The sequence below is a fragment of the Patagioenas fasciata genome, chromosome 5, assembly GCF_037038585.1.
Source record: "Patagioenas fasciata isolate bPatFas1 chromosome 5, bPatFas1.hap1, whole genome shotgun sequence".
In the NCBI taxonomy this organism is placed as follows: domain Eukaryota; kingdom Metazoa; phylum Chordata; class Aves; order Columbiformes; family Columbidae; genus Patagioenas; species Patagioenas fasciata.
Genome location: NC_092524.1, coordinates 66131388 through 66147968, shown reverse-complemented (window position 1 = coordinate 66147968; position 16581 = coordinate 66131388). Strand labels below are relative to the sequence as shown.

The 16581-nt window shown below is 46.8% G+C and overlaps 1 protein-coding gene across 10 annotated transcripts in view; it reads left to right on the top strand.

Annotated features, from left to right (window-relative positions):
- The window catches only part of KIAA0586 (KIAA0586 ortholog), a 119484-nt gene that overhangs the window by 99022 nt on the left and 3881 nt on the right, over positions 1-16581 (top strand). For 6 of the 10 annotated variants that reach the window (XM_071809774.1, XM_065839351.2, XM_065839350.2 and 3 more), the window contains exons 34-37: positions 1213-1665; positions 5159-5326; positions 11274-11763; positions 11876-12296. In XM_071809774.1, coding sequence (XP_071665875.1) covers positions 1213-1249 — 37 coding nt within the window. In that variant the 3' untranslated portion in view covers positions 1250-1665; positions 5159-5326; positions 11274-11763; positions 11876-12296. The remainder of the gene's footprint in view (positions 1-1212; positions 1666-5158; positions 5327-11273; positions 11764-11875; positions 12297-16581) is intronic. The other 4 variants (XM_071809772.1, XM_071809769.1, XM_071809768.1 and 1 more) reach the window with 3 other exon arrangements.

Sequence of the window (16581 nt, the reverse complement as noted above, 5' to 3'; positions counted from 1 at the left end):
TGATGCTGGAGAGGTCAGAATAGGACCCCCCGTCTTTAATTTCTGTTTGTGTTGCTGAGCTTAGCCTTGGAAATGGAAATCTGACTTGAAAAGGAGCTACTTGTGATTAGAGGTTGTGAAAAAAAAAAAATCTAATGAGTTGCTGCTTTTAATTCCACATTTGAAAGGCAATCTATTACTGTCTTTTATCACTTCTGTCTCCTATTAGAGAAGCAATCTCATGCTGGGACTCTTTCAACACCCAGGCAGTTAATATACATTATAATTATTGCCTAATGTATGAATAGCCTGGTGTGCCCAAGTTCTCTGTGCATTTTCACTCCGCTCCTGGAAAGCCCATGCAGTACATCAGCAGAGCTGGAGTGAGGGTCTCATGAGACCGATGAAGGTTTTATTTTAAATTATTAATTTTTTGCATTGGGCTGTCACCTCAGGGGCTCTGTTTGAGAACAAATGCAGAATACTCATGTAGGAAGAGGTGATTCCTGACCTGGAGAGGTTATGGAGGGATGGGTAGAGGAGGAAAAAGAAGGGGAGAAATCCCAGGAGATGAGCAGGGGATAGTACTGAGGACATCAGCTGTCCGTGAGCTTGGGAGGTCTGGGTTTATGGTGGAATTCCCACTGCTGTTAAGAAAACCAAACCAAAACAAATAATGACATTTTTTAAAGGAAAACATTTCCTCAAATGTCATTTCAACCAGAGCAAAAATATTTTTTTGTCCCTGATTTATACATGTGTGCTAATTTTCAGGGCATTTAGCCACATTTAAAGCAAAAAGCAGAAGCAGAAAGGCCAGTATTTTCAAAGCAACATGCTCTAAATGCTGACTGTCAAAGCAAAACCTTCCCCCACACCGATGGAGGGGTTTGATTTCCCCCTGGTCTCCCAGCTGTGGTCTCGCTGCCGAAAGGCGCTCAGGACCAGCACGGGGTTGCCGCTCGCTGCCCCGACTGATGAGCGACACAGCCATCAAACCCCAACCTCTCCGTGACCCGGCACGTGGGTTTTCAGACAAGCCAGAAGCTCACAGCGGGTTGTGAAAATCCTTTATTCCTCACCACATGTTGGGGACAGCTTGATGCAACGATGTGGTTTCGGTGCAGCAACGAGCACCAGGCAGCGTGGCACAGCTTTATCCTTTGAACCTTCATTTGAACCTTTTCTCAAGGCTGTTGGCAAACTCCTGCTTCTCCCTCTTCCCCATGGCAGCTTCCCTGAGGACCATCCACATCCAAGGATGATGTGAACCTGAGACCTCACCGATAAACCACTCTATGAACCACCATCACTGGAGGACGGAAGTCTGGGCTGTTCCTTCCACCCCATGGGGTGCTCATCCCTGCCAGGAACCCACATTGGTCACAACACCAGGACCAGCTGGAGTGCCCCAAACCTGCAGGATTTACCTCTTCCTAGAATTGCTCTTAGAGTGCAGTTAATTATTTACAAGCCTTAACACTCACGGCCACATGGACCCAAGGATAGAAGGGCATTAGAATTCCTCTTGATGCTCACCAGGCCTGACTAATAAAATAATGTCCAACAAGGACATCAATTAGCCGCCGATTCGCTAACGCTTTGCGAGGCTAATGACAGCTGGGGCGAGGAATTTGAAACCCGAGTCATTTCTCCAGCCTGCACCGGGGGTGCCAGGGATAAAAGGTTAGTCATGTGTACCAAATGCAGCATGAGCTCCTCCATTATTTATGTGTGTCAAACAGACAAGGAGCGTTTCAATGCCTGCAGTCACTCTGTGGTAATTTGTATTATATAAACAGATATAATCTGGTCATTAATACACAGAATTCTGAGTGAGATGACAGTAATGAATCTGGAATATATTATTCCATTGACTTGTTCCCTTGCTACATAACAGTCTTGATTAATAAGAACCGATATACCATAGCCAGCAGCACTGATGAGCACAGTGGGATTCATGGTGGACACAAGGTACTTAGCTTTGCTCTTTGCTTTTTGTCCCAAAGTTTTCAGCCAAACTCTAGCTATAAACCGATGGGATTTAGACTCCCTTTTCTCCAGGCCAGGTCTCTCCTGTTTGCTGGCTCAGGACCGCTCACGTTGCATCAATCGCTGCTTGGCACTGCACACCCCACATCTCTGGCTCTGCTAAGCTGGGTTGGGCTCATCGGCTTTCCTGTTCCTTCCCACCTCTCAGGAGAATGCTTTCAGTAATAGTTAATAACTGAGTTTTTTGGTTTGTTTTGTTTTGTAGTGGTGTAATAGGCATTTTCTGGGAAAGTGGAGGTGGGTGTGTATGGACATCATTTAGACACTTGTCTTGCCATGACTGCACAAATACAGCAGATCTGTGCCACTCTCCTTAGACTTCTTTCTTAAGACACTGGAAGTTGAAGATACCAACTGGTACACACCTCTGTGTGTCTGCCATGAGTGGGGAGGCTCAACTATTGACTGTTGAGCCAACAGTGGCCCATGGGAATTGTTTACATGGGCTGATTTCCATGCAGCTGCAGGTAGGCTAGACATGAGGAAGAAATTTTTTACACTGAGGGTGGTGAAACCCCAGCACAGGTTGTGCAGAGAGGTGGTGGATGAACCATCCCTGGAGACATCCCAGGCCAGGCTGGACGGGGCTCTGAGCAAACCTGAGCTGGTGAAGATGTCCCTGCTCATGGCAGGGGTGGCACTGGATGACCTTGGAAGGTCCCTTCCAGAACAACCCACTCTGTGATGCTATGAAATGGTGACAGCTTTGTGGGTCAACAGCAGGATGGCCACCATCACACAGCAATGCCGTGAGCCATCAGTCCTCCCATCTTGAAAAGACCATCTGGCTACCTGTGATGGGAAAGTGGTCAACATGGGCTCGGTCAGGGAGGTGGAGACCAGGGTGGTGCCTTGTCCTGGAAGGGAGCCTGGCCATGTGCTCATAGAGCTGTCCTGGGCTCAACATTTCTCTGGATCTATCTCCATCAGTGAAAGGTTTCAGTGACTAACTCTGCCTTTCCAGCAGCTCTGAGGATGTTTTGGGAACTCCCTTGAGGGCTGCAGCAGGGAAAAGGCTGAGGATTATTTATATGGAGCTTCTAAACCAGCTCTGCAATAAACGATCTCTGTTAACAAACCCAGATGAAGTGGGTTTGGGAGTGTCCAGCTGGAAAGGTATACTCTTGATCCCACAGCAAGTCCCAAGCCCAGGAGCTGTAAGGGAGAGTCAGCAAGATCCTGTCCCACCCAACGCCCTGGTCCTTCTTGCTGCTCTGAGAGCAGCGTCCAGCAATGACAGCACGGGCTCCTCATTAGATTTAATCTCCAGGATCCCGGAGGCAAACCCAGAGGGGTTCAACTAGATGACCTTAAAAGGTCTCATCCAACCCAAACTTCTATGATTCTACAAGGACAGGAAAGATCTTTTTGCCAATGGTACAACTGGCTCATATCTACCAGTGGCGATATGGGAGAGATTTCCCGTCAGGCTGCTCCCAGTGTTTTAGATGTTGCATTGTCCATTCTTGCCCAACGTACTTTTTGGCTGTGCCTCTGCATGGAAACTCCCAGCGTTGCTCATGTCAACAAAGCAGCAATGGGGAATTTCGAGGTGAAAGCCCAGCACAGACGGTTCTGCCTGGCTGCAGGTTGTACAAACCCAGTTATTTAAAAATATCCAGCCTCTGCTGAACGGTCACCCTAGTTACCACTGGAGTGAAAAGTGTGTCATCAGCCCCGTATGATCTAACCTCACCATCTGGCTGTTTTCAAAGGGCACACATCAAAAATATTGCTTTTACATTGCTGCCTTTTCTACAGGGTTATTGCCGACTGTGTGGAAAACAAGAAGTTTCCCTCTACTTAAAAAAAAATGCTGCAACTGCCCTAATTCTCTTGGCTGTCTCCTGCTTCTTGTGCCCTTTTGTTTCCCATATGGATGATCTATACATCCTACTTTCTGATTTGTGTTGACTGCCTTTGGCTTCCCTGTACTCCATTAGTTTCATAAAGGATATTTGTATTCTCTTGGTGAAGAAGGGGTTGTTGTTTTAACCAACGTTACAGTCTCTGAGTTGTCAGATTGTGGCTTTTGGTTACTATAGAGAAATGTTCTTTGATATTCCTCATTTGCTTTTTGGTTTTTTTAATATTTTTTCTCTTTAACATCTTTCTCTGAACTGATTTGGCTTGTGATTGTTTCCAGGTCTGTAACAGCAGCCTGGGAGAGCAGCAAGGCACTATCTTCCTGGGTTTGATTTTATTCTGTCTACACATAACAAATGTTTTCAAGTGGCAATCACTTCCTACCTAAGCTACTCTATGTTTTTAGTCCTGTGATCAAATTCTGCCAAGCATCTGCCAAGAAAAAAGGTCTAATATACAATTCTCCCCTGTTGGATGTGTGAGTTCTTTTGAGATAGGAAATAATCACCATCATCTTTACAAATACGGAGGCTGTTTCAGCACTGGAGGCAGCTTTTCCTGCAGCATTTTCTCCATTTGAAGTTTCCCCGTGACAATCCGGCCCTTTTCCCCTCCCTGCCTTTGGCAGCTGCTCAGGGAGACATTCAGATGGTTCGCAGGTTTGATTTTGTGCTCCACTGCAGATACTGGTTGGTCTGTTTTGTGCTTTCTATTTTAGATGATTGAGCCATCAATTTTCAGATTAATTTACTACTGAGTCCAACGACCTGGATGCTTGTGATCCTATTTCTAACAGTTCTCCATCTTGTCCCCACTTCAGCCTTCCTGAGGGCCATTATTTTAACACTCATCTTCCCACCAGGTTCCCATCTTCCCAGCTAGGCCAAATTTCTGCCTGTACAACATGATTCCTGTTTATTAGCCAGGACCTACCTTGGGCGGATAGGTGATGAAAGAATTTCTTTCCACTTCCTTCAGCGCTTTGATTAATTTTGTTCTCATCACCTTCATTATGTGCTAAATGAGTTTCCGTTTGTTCCTTCTTTGCACCTTTCCCTTTTGTTGTTAGTTTAACACCTCCCTGCCTAAGGCAGCCTGTCTTTGCCTCAGAAAATTGCTTTCCAATTTGGGAAGGAAGCTACCAAAATCCTCCAGATCGCCTCATGGAGAGGCGAGATAAGCGCTTTGCAAATGACACCCGTCTTGCCACTTCCATGCTCAGCTTTTCCATTGAACACCTTCTGTTTTTCTTCATCTACAGGAGAGGAGGGACCTCTGAAGGTCCTCTGGGCACCTTTTCAGCATCCTTTCAAGTGATGCATCTGAGGAAACATGAGAGGTGGTGATTTAGGGACATTGGTGCCATTATCGAGCTGCAGCTGGGCTCCTGGCTTCCCATCTCTGGGGTACCTGCTGGAGCCATCACAAGGTGGCTATGGCTTTCTTTTGGAATGGATCTGATCCCTTGGGAAGCTGGTTTGGCTTGTCAAAATAGCAGAAAACTAACCGGGGGGCATGGGGGAAAGAAAGAGTAAAATATTGTGCTGTGCTGGGCTGGGGAGGGGATAAGACTCTGCAGTCAGGAGAGGGAGAGAGGAGAAAAAGGAATGATGTCCCATCTGCAGCTCGGTCACCGCAGGAAGCCCAAGTCTTTCCAACAAGTTGCCTTCTTGCGGGATCCAGCCATCTTCCTAGAACAGCCAAAACCCCTCTTCGTGGGCAGGCTGGATTTACTTAGTTTTGGTTTACAATTGGAATGCAATTAATTTGACTGTATTTGTGCCGTCACCTCTGTCCCAACTGTTCCCTGTGCACAGGGTGTGAGTCCTGCTGGACCCTCCGTCGCACTTCATCACCTGCAAGTGCAGGGAGAGATTGTGTTGTTTTCACATGAATGACTGAAAGACAGCGGGGAACTCCTTATGACACTGGGCTTCTCATTGTGCTTTTTTTTCACCAGAAAGTCATTTTTTCTCTTCTGGACAGAAATGATAAAGTGGGATGATCAGTTGAGATCATCGCTGATTGTGAATGCCATTCAGAAAAATGCTTCCTCTCCCTCCCCGACCATAAGCATCTATAAGCATCCCACTCATCAACAAACACTCCAGCAGCTGCAAAGCATCCCTTGGAAACCATGGTGGGAGCTGCACACATGCTTAGGTGCTCCACTGAACTGGGGCCTCTCTAAACAAGAAGAGACCATTAGTTTTGGCTCATTAGCTTAAGCGAGATGACTATTAAATCCCACTCCTCCCACTGCTTTCTGTAAAATAAACTTAGAAATGAGCCATCTTTGCAGCTGTGACTAGTAATAAATCCAATTAATTTCCATGTCTTTAGTGTTAATATATGCATTAGACATGTCAGTGCTGCCTTTTTGTTTCCTTCATGGAAAATCATGTCTCAGAGATTTCCGTTTAATTAGAATGGGAATTTGCTCCTCTGTGGATATGTTCCTCCAGGAAGCCACTTACTGAGAGGCATCATCTTCAGTCCCAGGGAATGGAGTCACTGTTTGGGTTTTTTTTCCTTAAAAAAATTGCATATGACAATTAGTATCACAACAAATTCATACTTCCCCTGCTAATTTAAGAGTTAAGGAAAAAAAACCCCTCCACGTTGTCCTGTGAAGATGTCGCCAAACAAACAAAGCAGTGACCAAAGGCGCAGATCCACTTCTCTTTGAAATCTGCGTAGTAATTACCATTTACTGTCCTTCCTCCTTCATTGATGACTCCCATACAAAGGGTACAGTAAACAGCTGTGTGGGATTCATGGTCAGATCCATTAGCAGAAGCAAGTATTTTGGCAGCGAGTCTCATGCCAGTTGTTTAAGACTGGATAACAAGCTGGGAGGAAAAACCACACGGGTCATGGCTCTGTAGCAAAGTCTTTTAGGAAGCATTGCTGGTGCTGCTCTTCTTGATTACAGGGAGATCAGAGCTCCAGAACAGATGGAGGGATGAAGTGCACAGGCTCAAGCGAGGCCTTTGACAGTTTATCAGCCCTTGTACTCCAAAAACTGCCTGTAGGTGCCTTGTAGCTGGATGTCAAAGAGCGCAGCCCACTCAAAACAGGAGCCCAAGGCTACTGGTGCAGACCTCAGGGTGTCATGTGCTCTGCAGAGAGAAGAAGAAGCTGGAACTTGAGTCCTGTGCAGAAACAACTTTCAATTGTGTTATATCCCATAGAAAACTGTCCCATAAGCCAAATTTACATGAAAAATTCTCCTACCGAGCTCCCTCCCTCCTTCCACTGCCCAACAACTAATCCTTCTTCTCCACCTTTACAAATAATGCGAACTCCCAGCTTCGTTTTCTGAGATTTCCCAGAGCACTGCGGATGCTTTTATTTCTGCCTATCTCTCGTGTTACACCCAGGAATGGCTATTTCTCCTTGCAAAGGTTATCTGTGTTTGAAGCCCTCCTCCCCATGGACAGAATCATAAGGTCTCTGATGAGGAACAGCAGGTCTTTGTTCATTCTCAATGCATGGGGCTGTAAATCCTCCGAGGGTGACCAGGGAAACGGAGAGTTTGCTGCCCTCATAAATCTCCCGGGGTGGCTGCTGCCGCCACCACGTGCTCTCCAAGGGCTGCAGGTTTCCGATGGTCTCTGCAATTGCAGGATAGAAAATAAGCCAGCGTATGTGCTAGGGAGCGGGAACAAAGTATGTTTTTTTGGTCACTTTAGTTAAAAGGTCCCCTGGATACGCTGCTGTGGGTGGCTGGGAAAGACAAGAGGGTATAAAAGTCTTTGGAGCTTTTCCCCTGCTTCTTGGTTAAACTGTTGTTGATCATCTGGGCTTTGTGCTGGAAGCACTGGCAAAGCCCCTGCTGTGGTAAACCTGAAGAACCCACATTTAGAGTTGGTGCACCCCCTGGGAAATTACCTGTGATCTGGGGAATGGTGGGCAAGGTCTGAGCAGATGGGTGCAATCCAGCCAGCACCCTGTGGTCTGGACGCAGTTCTTGGGCTGGGTCCATCCTCTCCTCACCTTTTTTATCTTGCTCTGGCTTCAGAGCAGGACAGGAGAGGACAGGGAATGTCACTAGGGCAGTGAGTGACACCCAGGAGCCAAACACTTGTTATTGTACCATCATTTGCCAGCCAGTCCTCCCCAACACTGTGGCCCTCTCAAATACCTTCTGGTTAGTGCCTTCGTGTACTTCTCCAAGAAAGATGAAGCTCTTGCTTCATCACAGCGGTGCTGGGTGCTGTGTTTGTCTCTTCCAATGCAGCGAGGTAATTATAAAAGCTCATGACAGGCTCTCAAAGTGCTGCTGGGCTACAAAGAGCTGTTGATTTTGGTGTTTGTTTGCTTTTTCTTCAAGTTTTCTGATTTTGATCTTTCCCAGGAGGAATCCCTGTCTAACCATGTCATCCAGCAGCGTGAAGGAGCCTGATCTTGCAGCAGTAGCACCAGATGGTGATGAGTAAGCTCCGTGAGAACGTGCCAGCTCTCTTCTCATCTCTGTGTCTCAGCTTGGGCGGGTGACTTGTCTCCCCATCTCTCCTTCCCGCTCAGTAGGACAGAGCATTTACTGTTCCTCTTTATCTGCCACCCAAACGAAGGTTGCTTGGTGTCTCCAGCCCTCGTGCTTTTGTTCGGAGCAGAAGACAATTAACGGGGCAGGTTGAAGGCAGCTACTGCCCACAAGGCATGTGTAATGCCTGTCTCTCCTCATTGCCGGTCTCATGTTTAGTCTTTGTGCCAGACTCCCCTTGAGTCGAGCTGCCTCTTGTCGAGGACAAGAGCTGTTTCTCTGGATGTGTGTCGCTCCCCAGCAGCGGTGGGGGAGCCTGAGTGAGCCATTCCCTCCAGCTACTCTGACTTTCCTGGTGTTCTTGCTGCCATGACCAGCAAGGAAGGACCTGCTGGTTCCTTGGGCCTTTTGTTGCTCAAAGTAACAGCCTCCTTATGGGCCCTACAGCCCTTGGCTGGATGCTTCTTCCTCCTCTTCTCCTTCTGGCAAACATTTAATAAGAAAACCCTCCAGTGATGCTCTTCCCAGCAGGCGTGTGATGCGGCTGTTTGAATTCTGCCTTTTCTTTATAACCACGTTCATTTTCTTCCTCCTCCAGGCAATTTGTAATGCCTATGGGAGGGCTCTCATATCCTCCTGCTGCCTTAGATGTCTGAGCACCACTTCCCCTGTTCGCCCAGACAATCGGCAGTCTATTTGTTTTCAGTCTCTATGGAACAAGCCTGGCCTTTTATTTCATAGCTTTATTCTGCCCTGGAGCTCCCTTGCCAAAGCAGAAGAGTTGAGTTCCATGTGCTGAGATGCGACTGGCACTGGCGTGAGACGGGAAGCGGGTTTGGATTTGGCCACGTGGCCCAGATGGTTTTTGTTTTGATTTCTTTATTTGTTTGCTACTTCGCCTGACGCTTGCTGCTTCACTCTGGAGGATCTTAGCTTTTGTTATAAACAAATCAAAATTTAAAAAAAAAAAAAAGAAGGAAAAGAAGGTGTTGGAGGAAGCAGTGACATTTGGAAATGTGTGCAAAGCAATGTGGTGACGTTTTCCCAAGTCTGCTGAAAACCTGAAACACCAGCTCGGAGGCAGATCGAGTCTCTCCATCTTTGGTGTCAGTTGCCTTCCTCTGCTGCAGCCCCCAGCAGGCAACCGCTAAGTGAACGCTATATGACATTTTAATAATAACCAAAGGCTGAGGATTTCACATGACTCTGGGAGTTGGGTTACAGAGCTGGGCTGTGGCAGGTTTAAATTTTTGGAAGTGCAGCCAAACTGGAGGAGCTCTGCAAATCCTGTGCACTCCCAGGCTGAGCATCTGCACAATATACACCGAGGTGGTGCCTCAGTTTTGCATCTCAGTTAGGTGGAGTTGGGGAAAGTATCATCAATCTAACCCTTGCACAGAAACGTGGTTTAATAGCTCCCTGCCTGCAGTTCAATCTTTTTAATAACCGTAAGCATAGATCAGAGTGAGGTGCAAGCTGAAAAATTCACATCCCAATCCAAAACATGAATATGCCAGTGTTTGGGTGTGTAGGTCCGGAGCTGGAGTCTGACTCACTTGCAAATAGGGACCCTTTGCAGAAACATGGATCAAGGTTCAAATTCCTGTCCCTCCTCCAAAATTAAGTAAAGGTTGAAGAAATTCTGAGAACTCAGTGGTTTGGTTCTGGGTCATCTAAGCGGGGTGAAGTGTGCGCTTAAGTGCTTTGTTGAATAGGAAGAGACTTGAGCATGTGCTTAATGTTATTAAGTGCTTACCTGTTTTTGTTGAATCAGGGACCCTGGCTTTTAAAGTCAATACTAACCCCTTAGGCTGCATCTGAAAGGATTTGGAAAAGAAGTGGCATCCAGATACTGCTGGATGTTTGACTGCTGAGCTCCACATTCCTGCTTTGAAGCCTTGTTCCTCTAAATCTACTCTCATTGCTATTCCAAATCATCTAAATGAATTGTCCCTGGCCAACAGGTGATTATGCAATAGACGACAGGGAGTTACAGACACTTCAGACAGGCCCTGGCACAACTGCTGGAGAAGTTCAGCTCTCCTGCAGTTTCCATCCGTGATTGCAGGGCAGCACGGTAATACCGGGATATCAATGTGTGATGCTGTTTTGCTGACCCAACCCAAGAGGCACAACAGGACTTCTGCGTCCTCTTTTGGTGACTGCTGTTAGAATCATAGAATCATTTAGGTTGGGAAAGACCCTTAAGATCATTGAGTCCAACTGTTCTGCTTCTTGTAACCAGCTTCTCCTTGCTGTGAGAGCTCCTAAAGTCAGTTTGGTTAAAAGGATTAGGTGAGCATAACCCTATTCAGCAAGGTTTGTTGCGACAGGACAAGAGGTGGTGGTTTTAAACTAAAGGAGGGGAAATTTGGACTGGACATGAAGAAGGAATTTTTTATACTGAGGGTGGCGAAACATTGTCCCAGGTTGGCCAGAGAGGTGGTGGATGAACCATCCCTGGAGACATCCCAGGCCAGGCTGGATGGGGCTCTGAGCAACCTGAGCTGGTGAAGATGTCCCTGCTCATGGCAGGGGTGGCACTGGATGGGCTGTGAAGGTCCCTTCAACCCAAACTGTTCTGTGATTCTATGAGCTCAGCTGGCTCCCCGTGGGTGACGTGGTTCAGGGAGGGATCAGAGGAACACATCTGGCTGATCCATCACCAGGGAACAGAGAGTAGCTGCAGGCAGTGAACTTTTCAGCAGACGTAGATGCTTCTGGCAAGGAGGTGTCCCCAAAAATCTGCAACAAGAGGCTGGGTATGAATGTCATCCCCTGGAACAGTGTTTTGGTGGCACAAGAGCTGGAACTGGTAAGCAGTGTTTGAGAGAGGTGAAACTCCAGAAAAAAAGTGAGGAAAACAGCAATTTCTCCTACTTTACAGGTGAAAGAGTTTTGGAGACCAGGATGGAAATAGATGGAAAACTTATGCATGGATGAAAGGCCTGAAATGAAATACATTATGCATGAGACTAACAGCTGGAATCTGAGAGCTGCTTTGGAGGTAATCACCTGAAAAGCAGGAATGGTTCTGGGCAACAATTTCAGCCTACTGCAGAAGCACCAAAATGGTTATCAGAACCCAGTTTTCCTTCTAAAGGAAAGACAAAGTCAAAACCGCACGACTGGAGTTGCCTTTCTCAGACAAACCAGACGCATCCCCCCCTCCCTGTGTCCTCTCCCCAGCCTGGAGGGACAGGCAGCTGCTGAGTCTGACCCAGGACAGGGCTGGCAGTGCTGTCCCGTGACTAACAGTGCCACCGGAGGGAGAAGCTTTGATTTGCAATGCCAGCATCTTTTGAAACGAAATAACTTCCCCAGTGCTGCTTTGCCAAATGGTCCTGTCTGCGCATCTGATGCTCACACAGCAAACGGTAAGGCAAAGATGCAGCGTGTCCTGAATTAACAGTTCAGCCATGAGATTCGGATTAAAGTTTTGGGCCAATAATTTCTGAAAATTGAAATGCCGTTCTTTTTCTCTTGCAGGTTTGCGGATGCCTGGGTTGATAGAAAATGTGTTCTTCCAGGACAAAGCCTTCACTAAAGAAGGTTAAAAAGTGATATTTTCTCTTAAGACAACATTGAGAAGAAGCTCAATACTCCAAAAATGGTAGAACAATTAAAACAACAGGGATTCAGGTGCCATTGCAGGTCAGTTTGTGCCTGAATTCAAAGCCAGCCTTTTGTGCGTGGCAGTTTCTCAGCTCAGGTTTAAGTTAAGGCTCAGAGACTGACAGCAAGTCCCTCCGGAGCCCTGTCTGTTCCGATTCACATCCCGTTGTTTACGTGTCGCGGGCTCCATGCCTGCACACCTGACCTTCCAAGTTTTATGGGACTCACTGATGCGAAGCCTGGAGCCAATGACACTTCCCTTCCTCCAGGCACGTGCCTTGAGCAACAGCAGGAGGTCTGTGTTTGTTCTCCCTCGCACAGTGCAAAGGGAAAGAGATTTACGCTGGCTTTTTTTCAGTGGTTTCTTGACCTGTTGTTATACACTTAATGAGACTCACTTCTGTTAACCATCTGAGTATGGAAAACCAGCAAAGAGACAGTGTGTGGAGAGGAAGCTGAAAAATTTAGGTTAAGTTCTTAAATGCAAAATTAAGTTCTTAGATGCAAAGAATGGGAGAATGAAATAGTGAGAGCACAGTGATGCACTGAGGGCTGCCTAGCAGACCAATACTACAACAAGGTCTTTTCAGCCTTCTTCCTTTACATGTGGCATCTTCTGGTTTACATGGAGAGCCCAAACGACAGGGGATGGCACGCCAAATTTCTTCTGCCTCTACCACGGATGTGTGACCTTGGTTGAGTTACTCAGCCCACCTCAGGTTAAAAGAAGGTTAAAAGCCAGCTCATAAAATGTGCTCTTTGGTGCAAAAAGATACGTGCAGATTGCCTCTGATTCAAGGGCCATTTTTCACTGGCAGTGGAGTTGATGTAAAGGGGCCTTTGTCCAAGTGAGCATCAGTTGATACCGAATGAACTCCTGCAAAGGCTGCGGGGTTAGAGTTTTCTGAGTAAACAAAAAAAAGGCAAAAGTGCGAATGTCCTTGCTGTTGCTGTCAGATTTGTATGAGCTAAAATATGTTGTGGGTGCAATTTGATCTTGCTCAGCTTCCCACAACATGCAGGAAGCTTGGAAAGCCTTTCCGTGAGCACGTCTGCCCAGCTCCAGGCTCCCATCATGTGTCTTGTTTCAGTCCTCGTGTCCAAAGAGCACAACTGCAGCCAACTCTGCTTTGTCACAGGCAGTTTGAATGCAGATTGTGCTGGAAATTATGTTCTTTTGGGAAGGGCTTACTGCTTTGAGCATGAACCTCTCTGGTCGTGGGTTGAACACTGAGCTGTGGCTATTAGGGATGTGTGGTGAGGTCAGTGAGATGATTCAGCTAGCAGCGAAAGTATGAAATGTGTAAATCTGTGTGGGACAAAACATGTGGCTCAGGCTGGTGTCACTGTCGCTATACCTTCATCACTCACCATAATTAACTGACCAGGTTAGCCCTGTATGGGGGAAGTGTCTGCACAGGCTGAAACGGTACTACATTACTGCCTAACACGAGAGCTGTTGCTATATAATTAAGTAGCGATGTTACCATGGTTTTGCGGTGTCTCCAAAGCAGAGCTGGCCCCAGCATTGCCTCTCTTGTTGCCTCCCTCCTCCTCACCCCTGTGTGGGTGCCCATCCGCTGCAGCACAGGGACACGAGAAGGCTGGAGGTGAGTCCCACTCTGCCCTGGGCAGGGAGCTGGAGCTGAGCACAGCTGCTGGGCACGTGGGGCTGAGAGAGGGACACGGGTGGGTTCTTCTGGGGAGCAGGGGGATTAGCAATCTAGAGAGTCATGGGAAATCTAAGTAGCATGAGTGGTCCTTTGCTCACTTGCCATGGCTATAAAATCATAGAATCATAGAATCACAGAATCATAGAACAATTTGCATTGGAAGGGACCTTCAAAGCTCACCCCGTCTCACCCCTGCCATGAGCAGGGACATCTTCACCAGCTCAGGTTGCTCAGAGCCCCGTCCAGCCTGGCCTGGGATGTCTCCAGGGATGGGGCATCCACCACCTCTCTGGCCAACCTGGGCCAGGCTCTCACCACCCTCAGGGCCAACAATTTCTTCCTCATGTCTGACCTGAATCTCCCTCCATTAGTTTAAAACCATAACCCCTTGTCCTACCTCAACAGGCCCTGCTAAAAAGGGTCATGCTCACCTACTCCTTCTAACCGAACAGACATCTTATGATGGAGAATTTTTCTCCTCTGCCTGTCGCAGTTCATTCTGTTGGGAATTTTCCCCAGACTGTCTAAATCCCAAACTGTAATTTCTATTCTTCCATTTCCAGTGGCCGATCAGTTGAATAGATATTCTTCTGCTTAGGCCACAATGGTGAGGGTGGTTCCCAGTCTGATATGCTGAGATGAACACTGGCAACGTGGGTGCAAGAAGGCATTAAACTAAGCAGAAGTCCATGTCACCAGAGGCTGGGCATTTTTAGATGTAAATATGAAACCCAGGCCAGGAGAAGAAATGAAGTCAAAGTACAAGAACATCAGACATGATACTGTAGGCATGATTCAAAGGTAATTGCAGCAGAACTCAACGGACATCATCTTCTTGGTGATGGTGGAGGAAGGAAAAAAAAGTGAGAAAGTGTCACTGGGAGCGGTCCAGCTCTCACTGCTTTTGAACAGGGTCCATAGGCTGGGGAGGGAATGCAGTCCCCATCAGGTAGCATTAGGACAACGTGTATTGGGTGATTAGTTAAAATGCCGATAAAGCTTCTTTATAGTGAACAATGAGAGGCATAGCCTCAATCTCTGCTTCTTTTCAGCTTTGAACATAATGAGTGACACTTTTTTATTTAACTCCATGTTCCCCCTCCCCATGTTGTCCTCATCAGACCCTCTCTTATCCTTCAAACAGAGGTAAAAATGGAGGTGATCTTGCCTGGCTTTCCACCCTTTCCATCCAATTCTCTCGCACAGCTTCCCTAATCTAGGGACTAGAAGCAAATTTTGCATCTTCTTTGCCATTTTGACACCTGATGCGGGCAGCACTGCGATACCTTGTGGGGCTTGGGCATCACCAGCTCTCCAGAGGTTCTACACTGCTCTGGCTCCTTTGATAAGCAGAATTGGGTCTTTCATGGCCTTGGGGAGCACCACAGCATTTGAGGCAGCAAAATCAGTCCTCTTCCCGACTCAACAGATGGGCTGCTGCCTGCAAAAAGGAAGCGAATGTCTTTGCACGGCTCGTAGTCTGACAGGAATGTCTGGAGAAGCTCTGATGTCGCTTCCCCACAAGCAGCTGTCTTCTGCATCCTCTTCCAGGGCCTCCTGGGTGACTTCTTGTTTTGCACACAGTCCATCCTTCCTTCCATCGTCCCTCTGGATGGAGTTTTTTGCTGGAGGGTTTCCTGCTCTTGTCTCTTCATTCCTGTACAGCTCTGCCTTCTCAGTCATGCAACTGCTCACGCTTGAAAGCGGATCACTGAAATATCTGGGTTAACAAAAAGAAAGAAGAGGATGTGCAGCAGAGGAACAGCCAAATGTAGGAAATGCCCAAACTAACAGTCAGTAGCAGGGAAAGGGACAACATCACTGTCCTCCCTGGTGCCACCGCGTGTTCCCCTCTCATATATTAATTACATCAGAGGAGTCAGATCATTGCAGTGGCCCCATGGGAAACATCTGTCCCTTCATCTGGGACAGTGGCACAGGGGGCGAGGGAAAGCAAGGCTGTGTCTCTTGATGGGAGACCACGGTCAGATCAGGTTAGAGTAAGGAGAAACTGGACCCTTGAGGGACCTGATCAAATTGTCAGTGGTTCCTAGTGTAGCAGTCACTAGCAGTTTTTGTCATGACAACACAAACGTGGTGAGGTTTTGAGAGGCTGGGGTAGTGCATGTCATCTGAATATTATGAGTTTGTTTGTGTTAAAAATCCTATTCCACATTTAAGGAATTTGGCCTCTGTGTCTTGTTTACAGCATGGAAATGTTTCAATGCTGTTCGAATGCAAGGAAATAAAGGTAGGCTGGAGGAGTCTGAGTCTAATGCATCATAGGTGTGCTGCAGTTACCTGTCACCCAGAGAAATTGGTTTTGTTTGACAAAAAAAATGGAAGCTCTGCCAAGATATTTTACTTCAGTTTAGGCTATTTGCTAGAATTGTTTGTGGTTAGTAACCAGCGCAAGGTTCACTTGTAATAATAATGTAACCATGGTAATATGGTAACACAAACTGATGTTAGTCTGATTTGCTGATAAGATTTATTCCCTATTATATTAACCAATGCAATTAAGAAATGCTTAGAAAATTGACATTAAAATAGATTAAAATAAAGTATCAGAGGCGTAGTGACAGCTGTGTGTCTTAAGCATAGTCCCCAAGTGGATGTTTCCAGATAACATATCACCCTTCCTCCGAAGGGCTCTGTTACAATAAGCAAGGAAAGCAATTGCTTTCATTTTACAAACAGGGAATTGCAACGTTCCTCTAATTTCTGCAATTTCCTGCACTCATTTTAGTGTGACTGGTCAGAAACGAGCCCAGGAAAAGTAACAAGTGTTAATTGGCCTCGTTTAATCTAAATTGAATTTAATGTTCAGTAGGGGTGGAAGAGGGAAAGACAAATGTATGCATTGGGATGTAGGGGTCTGCTCCCAGTGGGAAGGAAATTAATGGT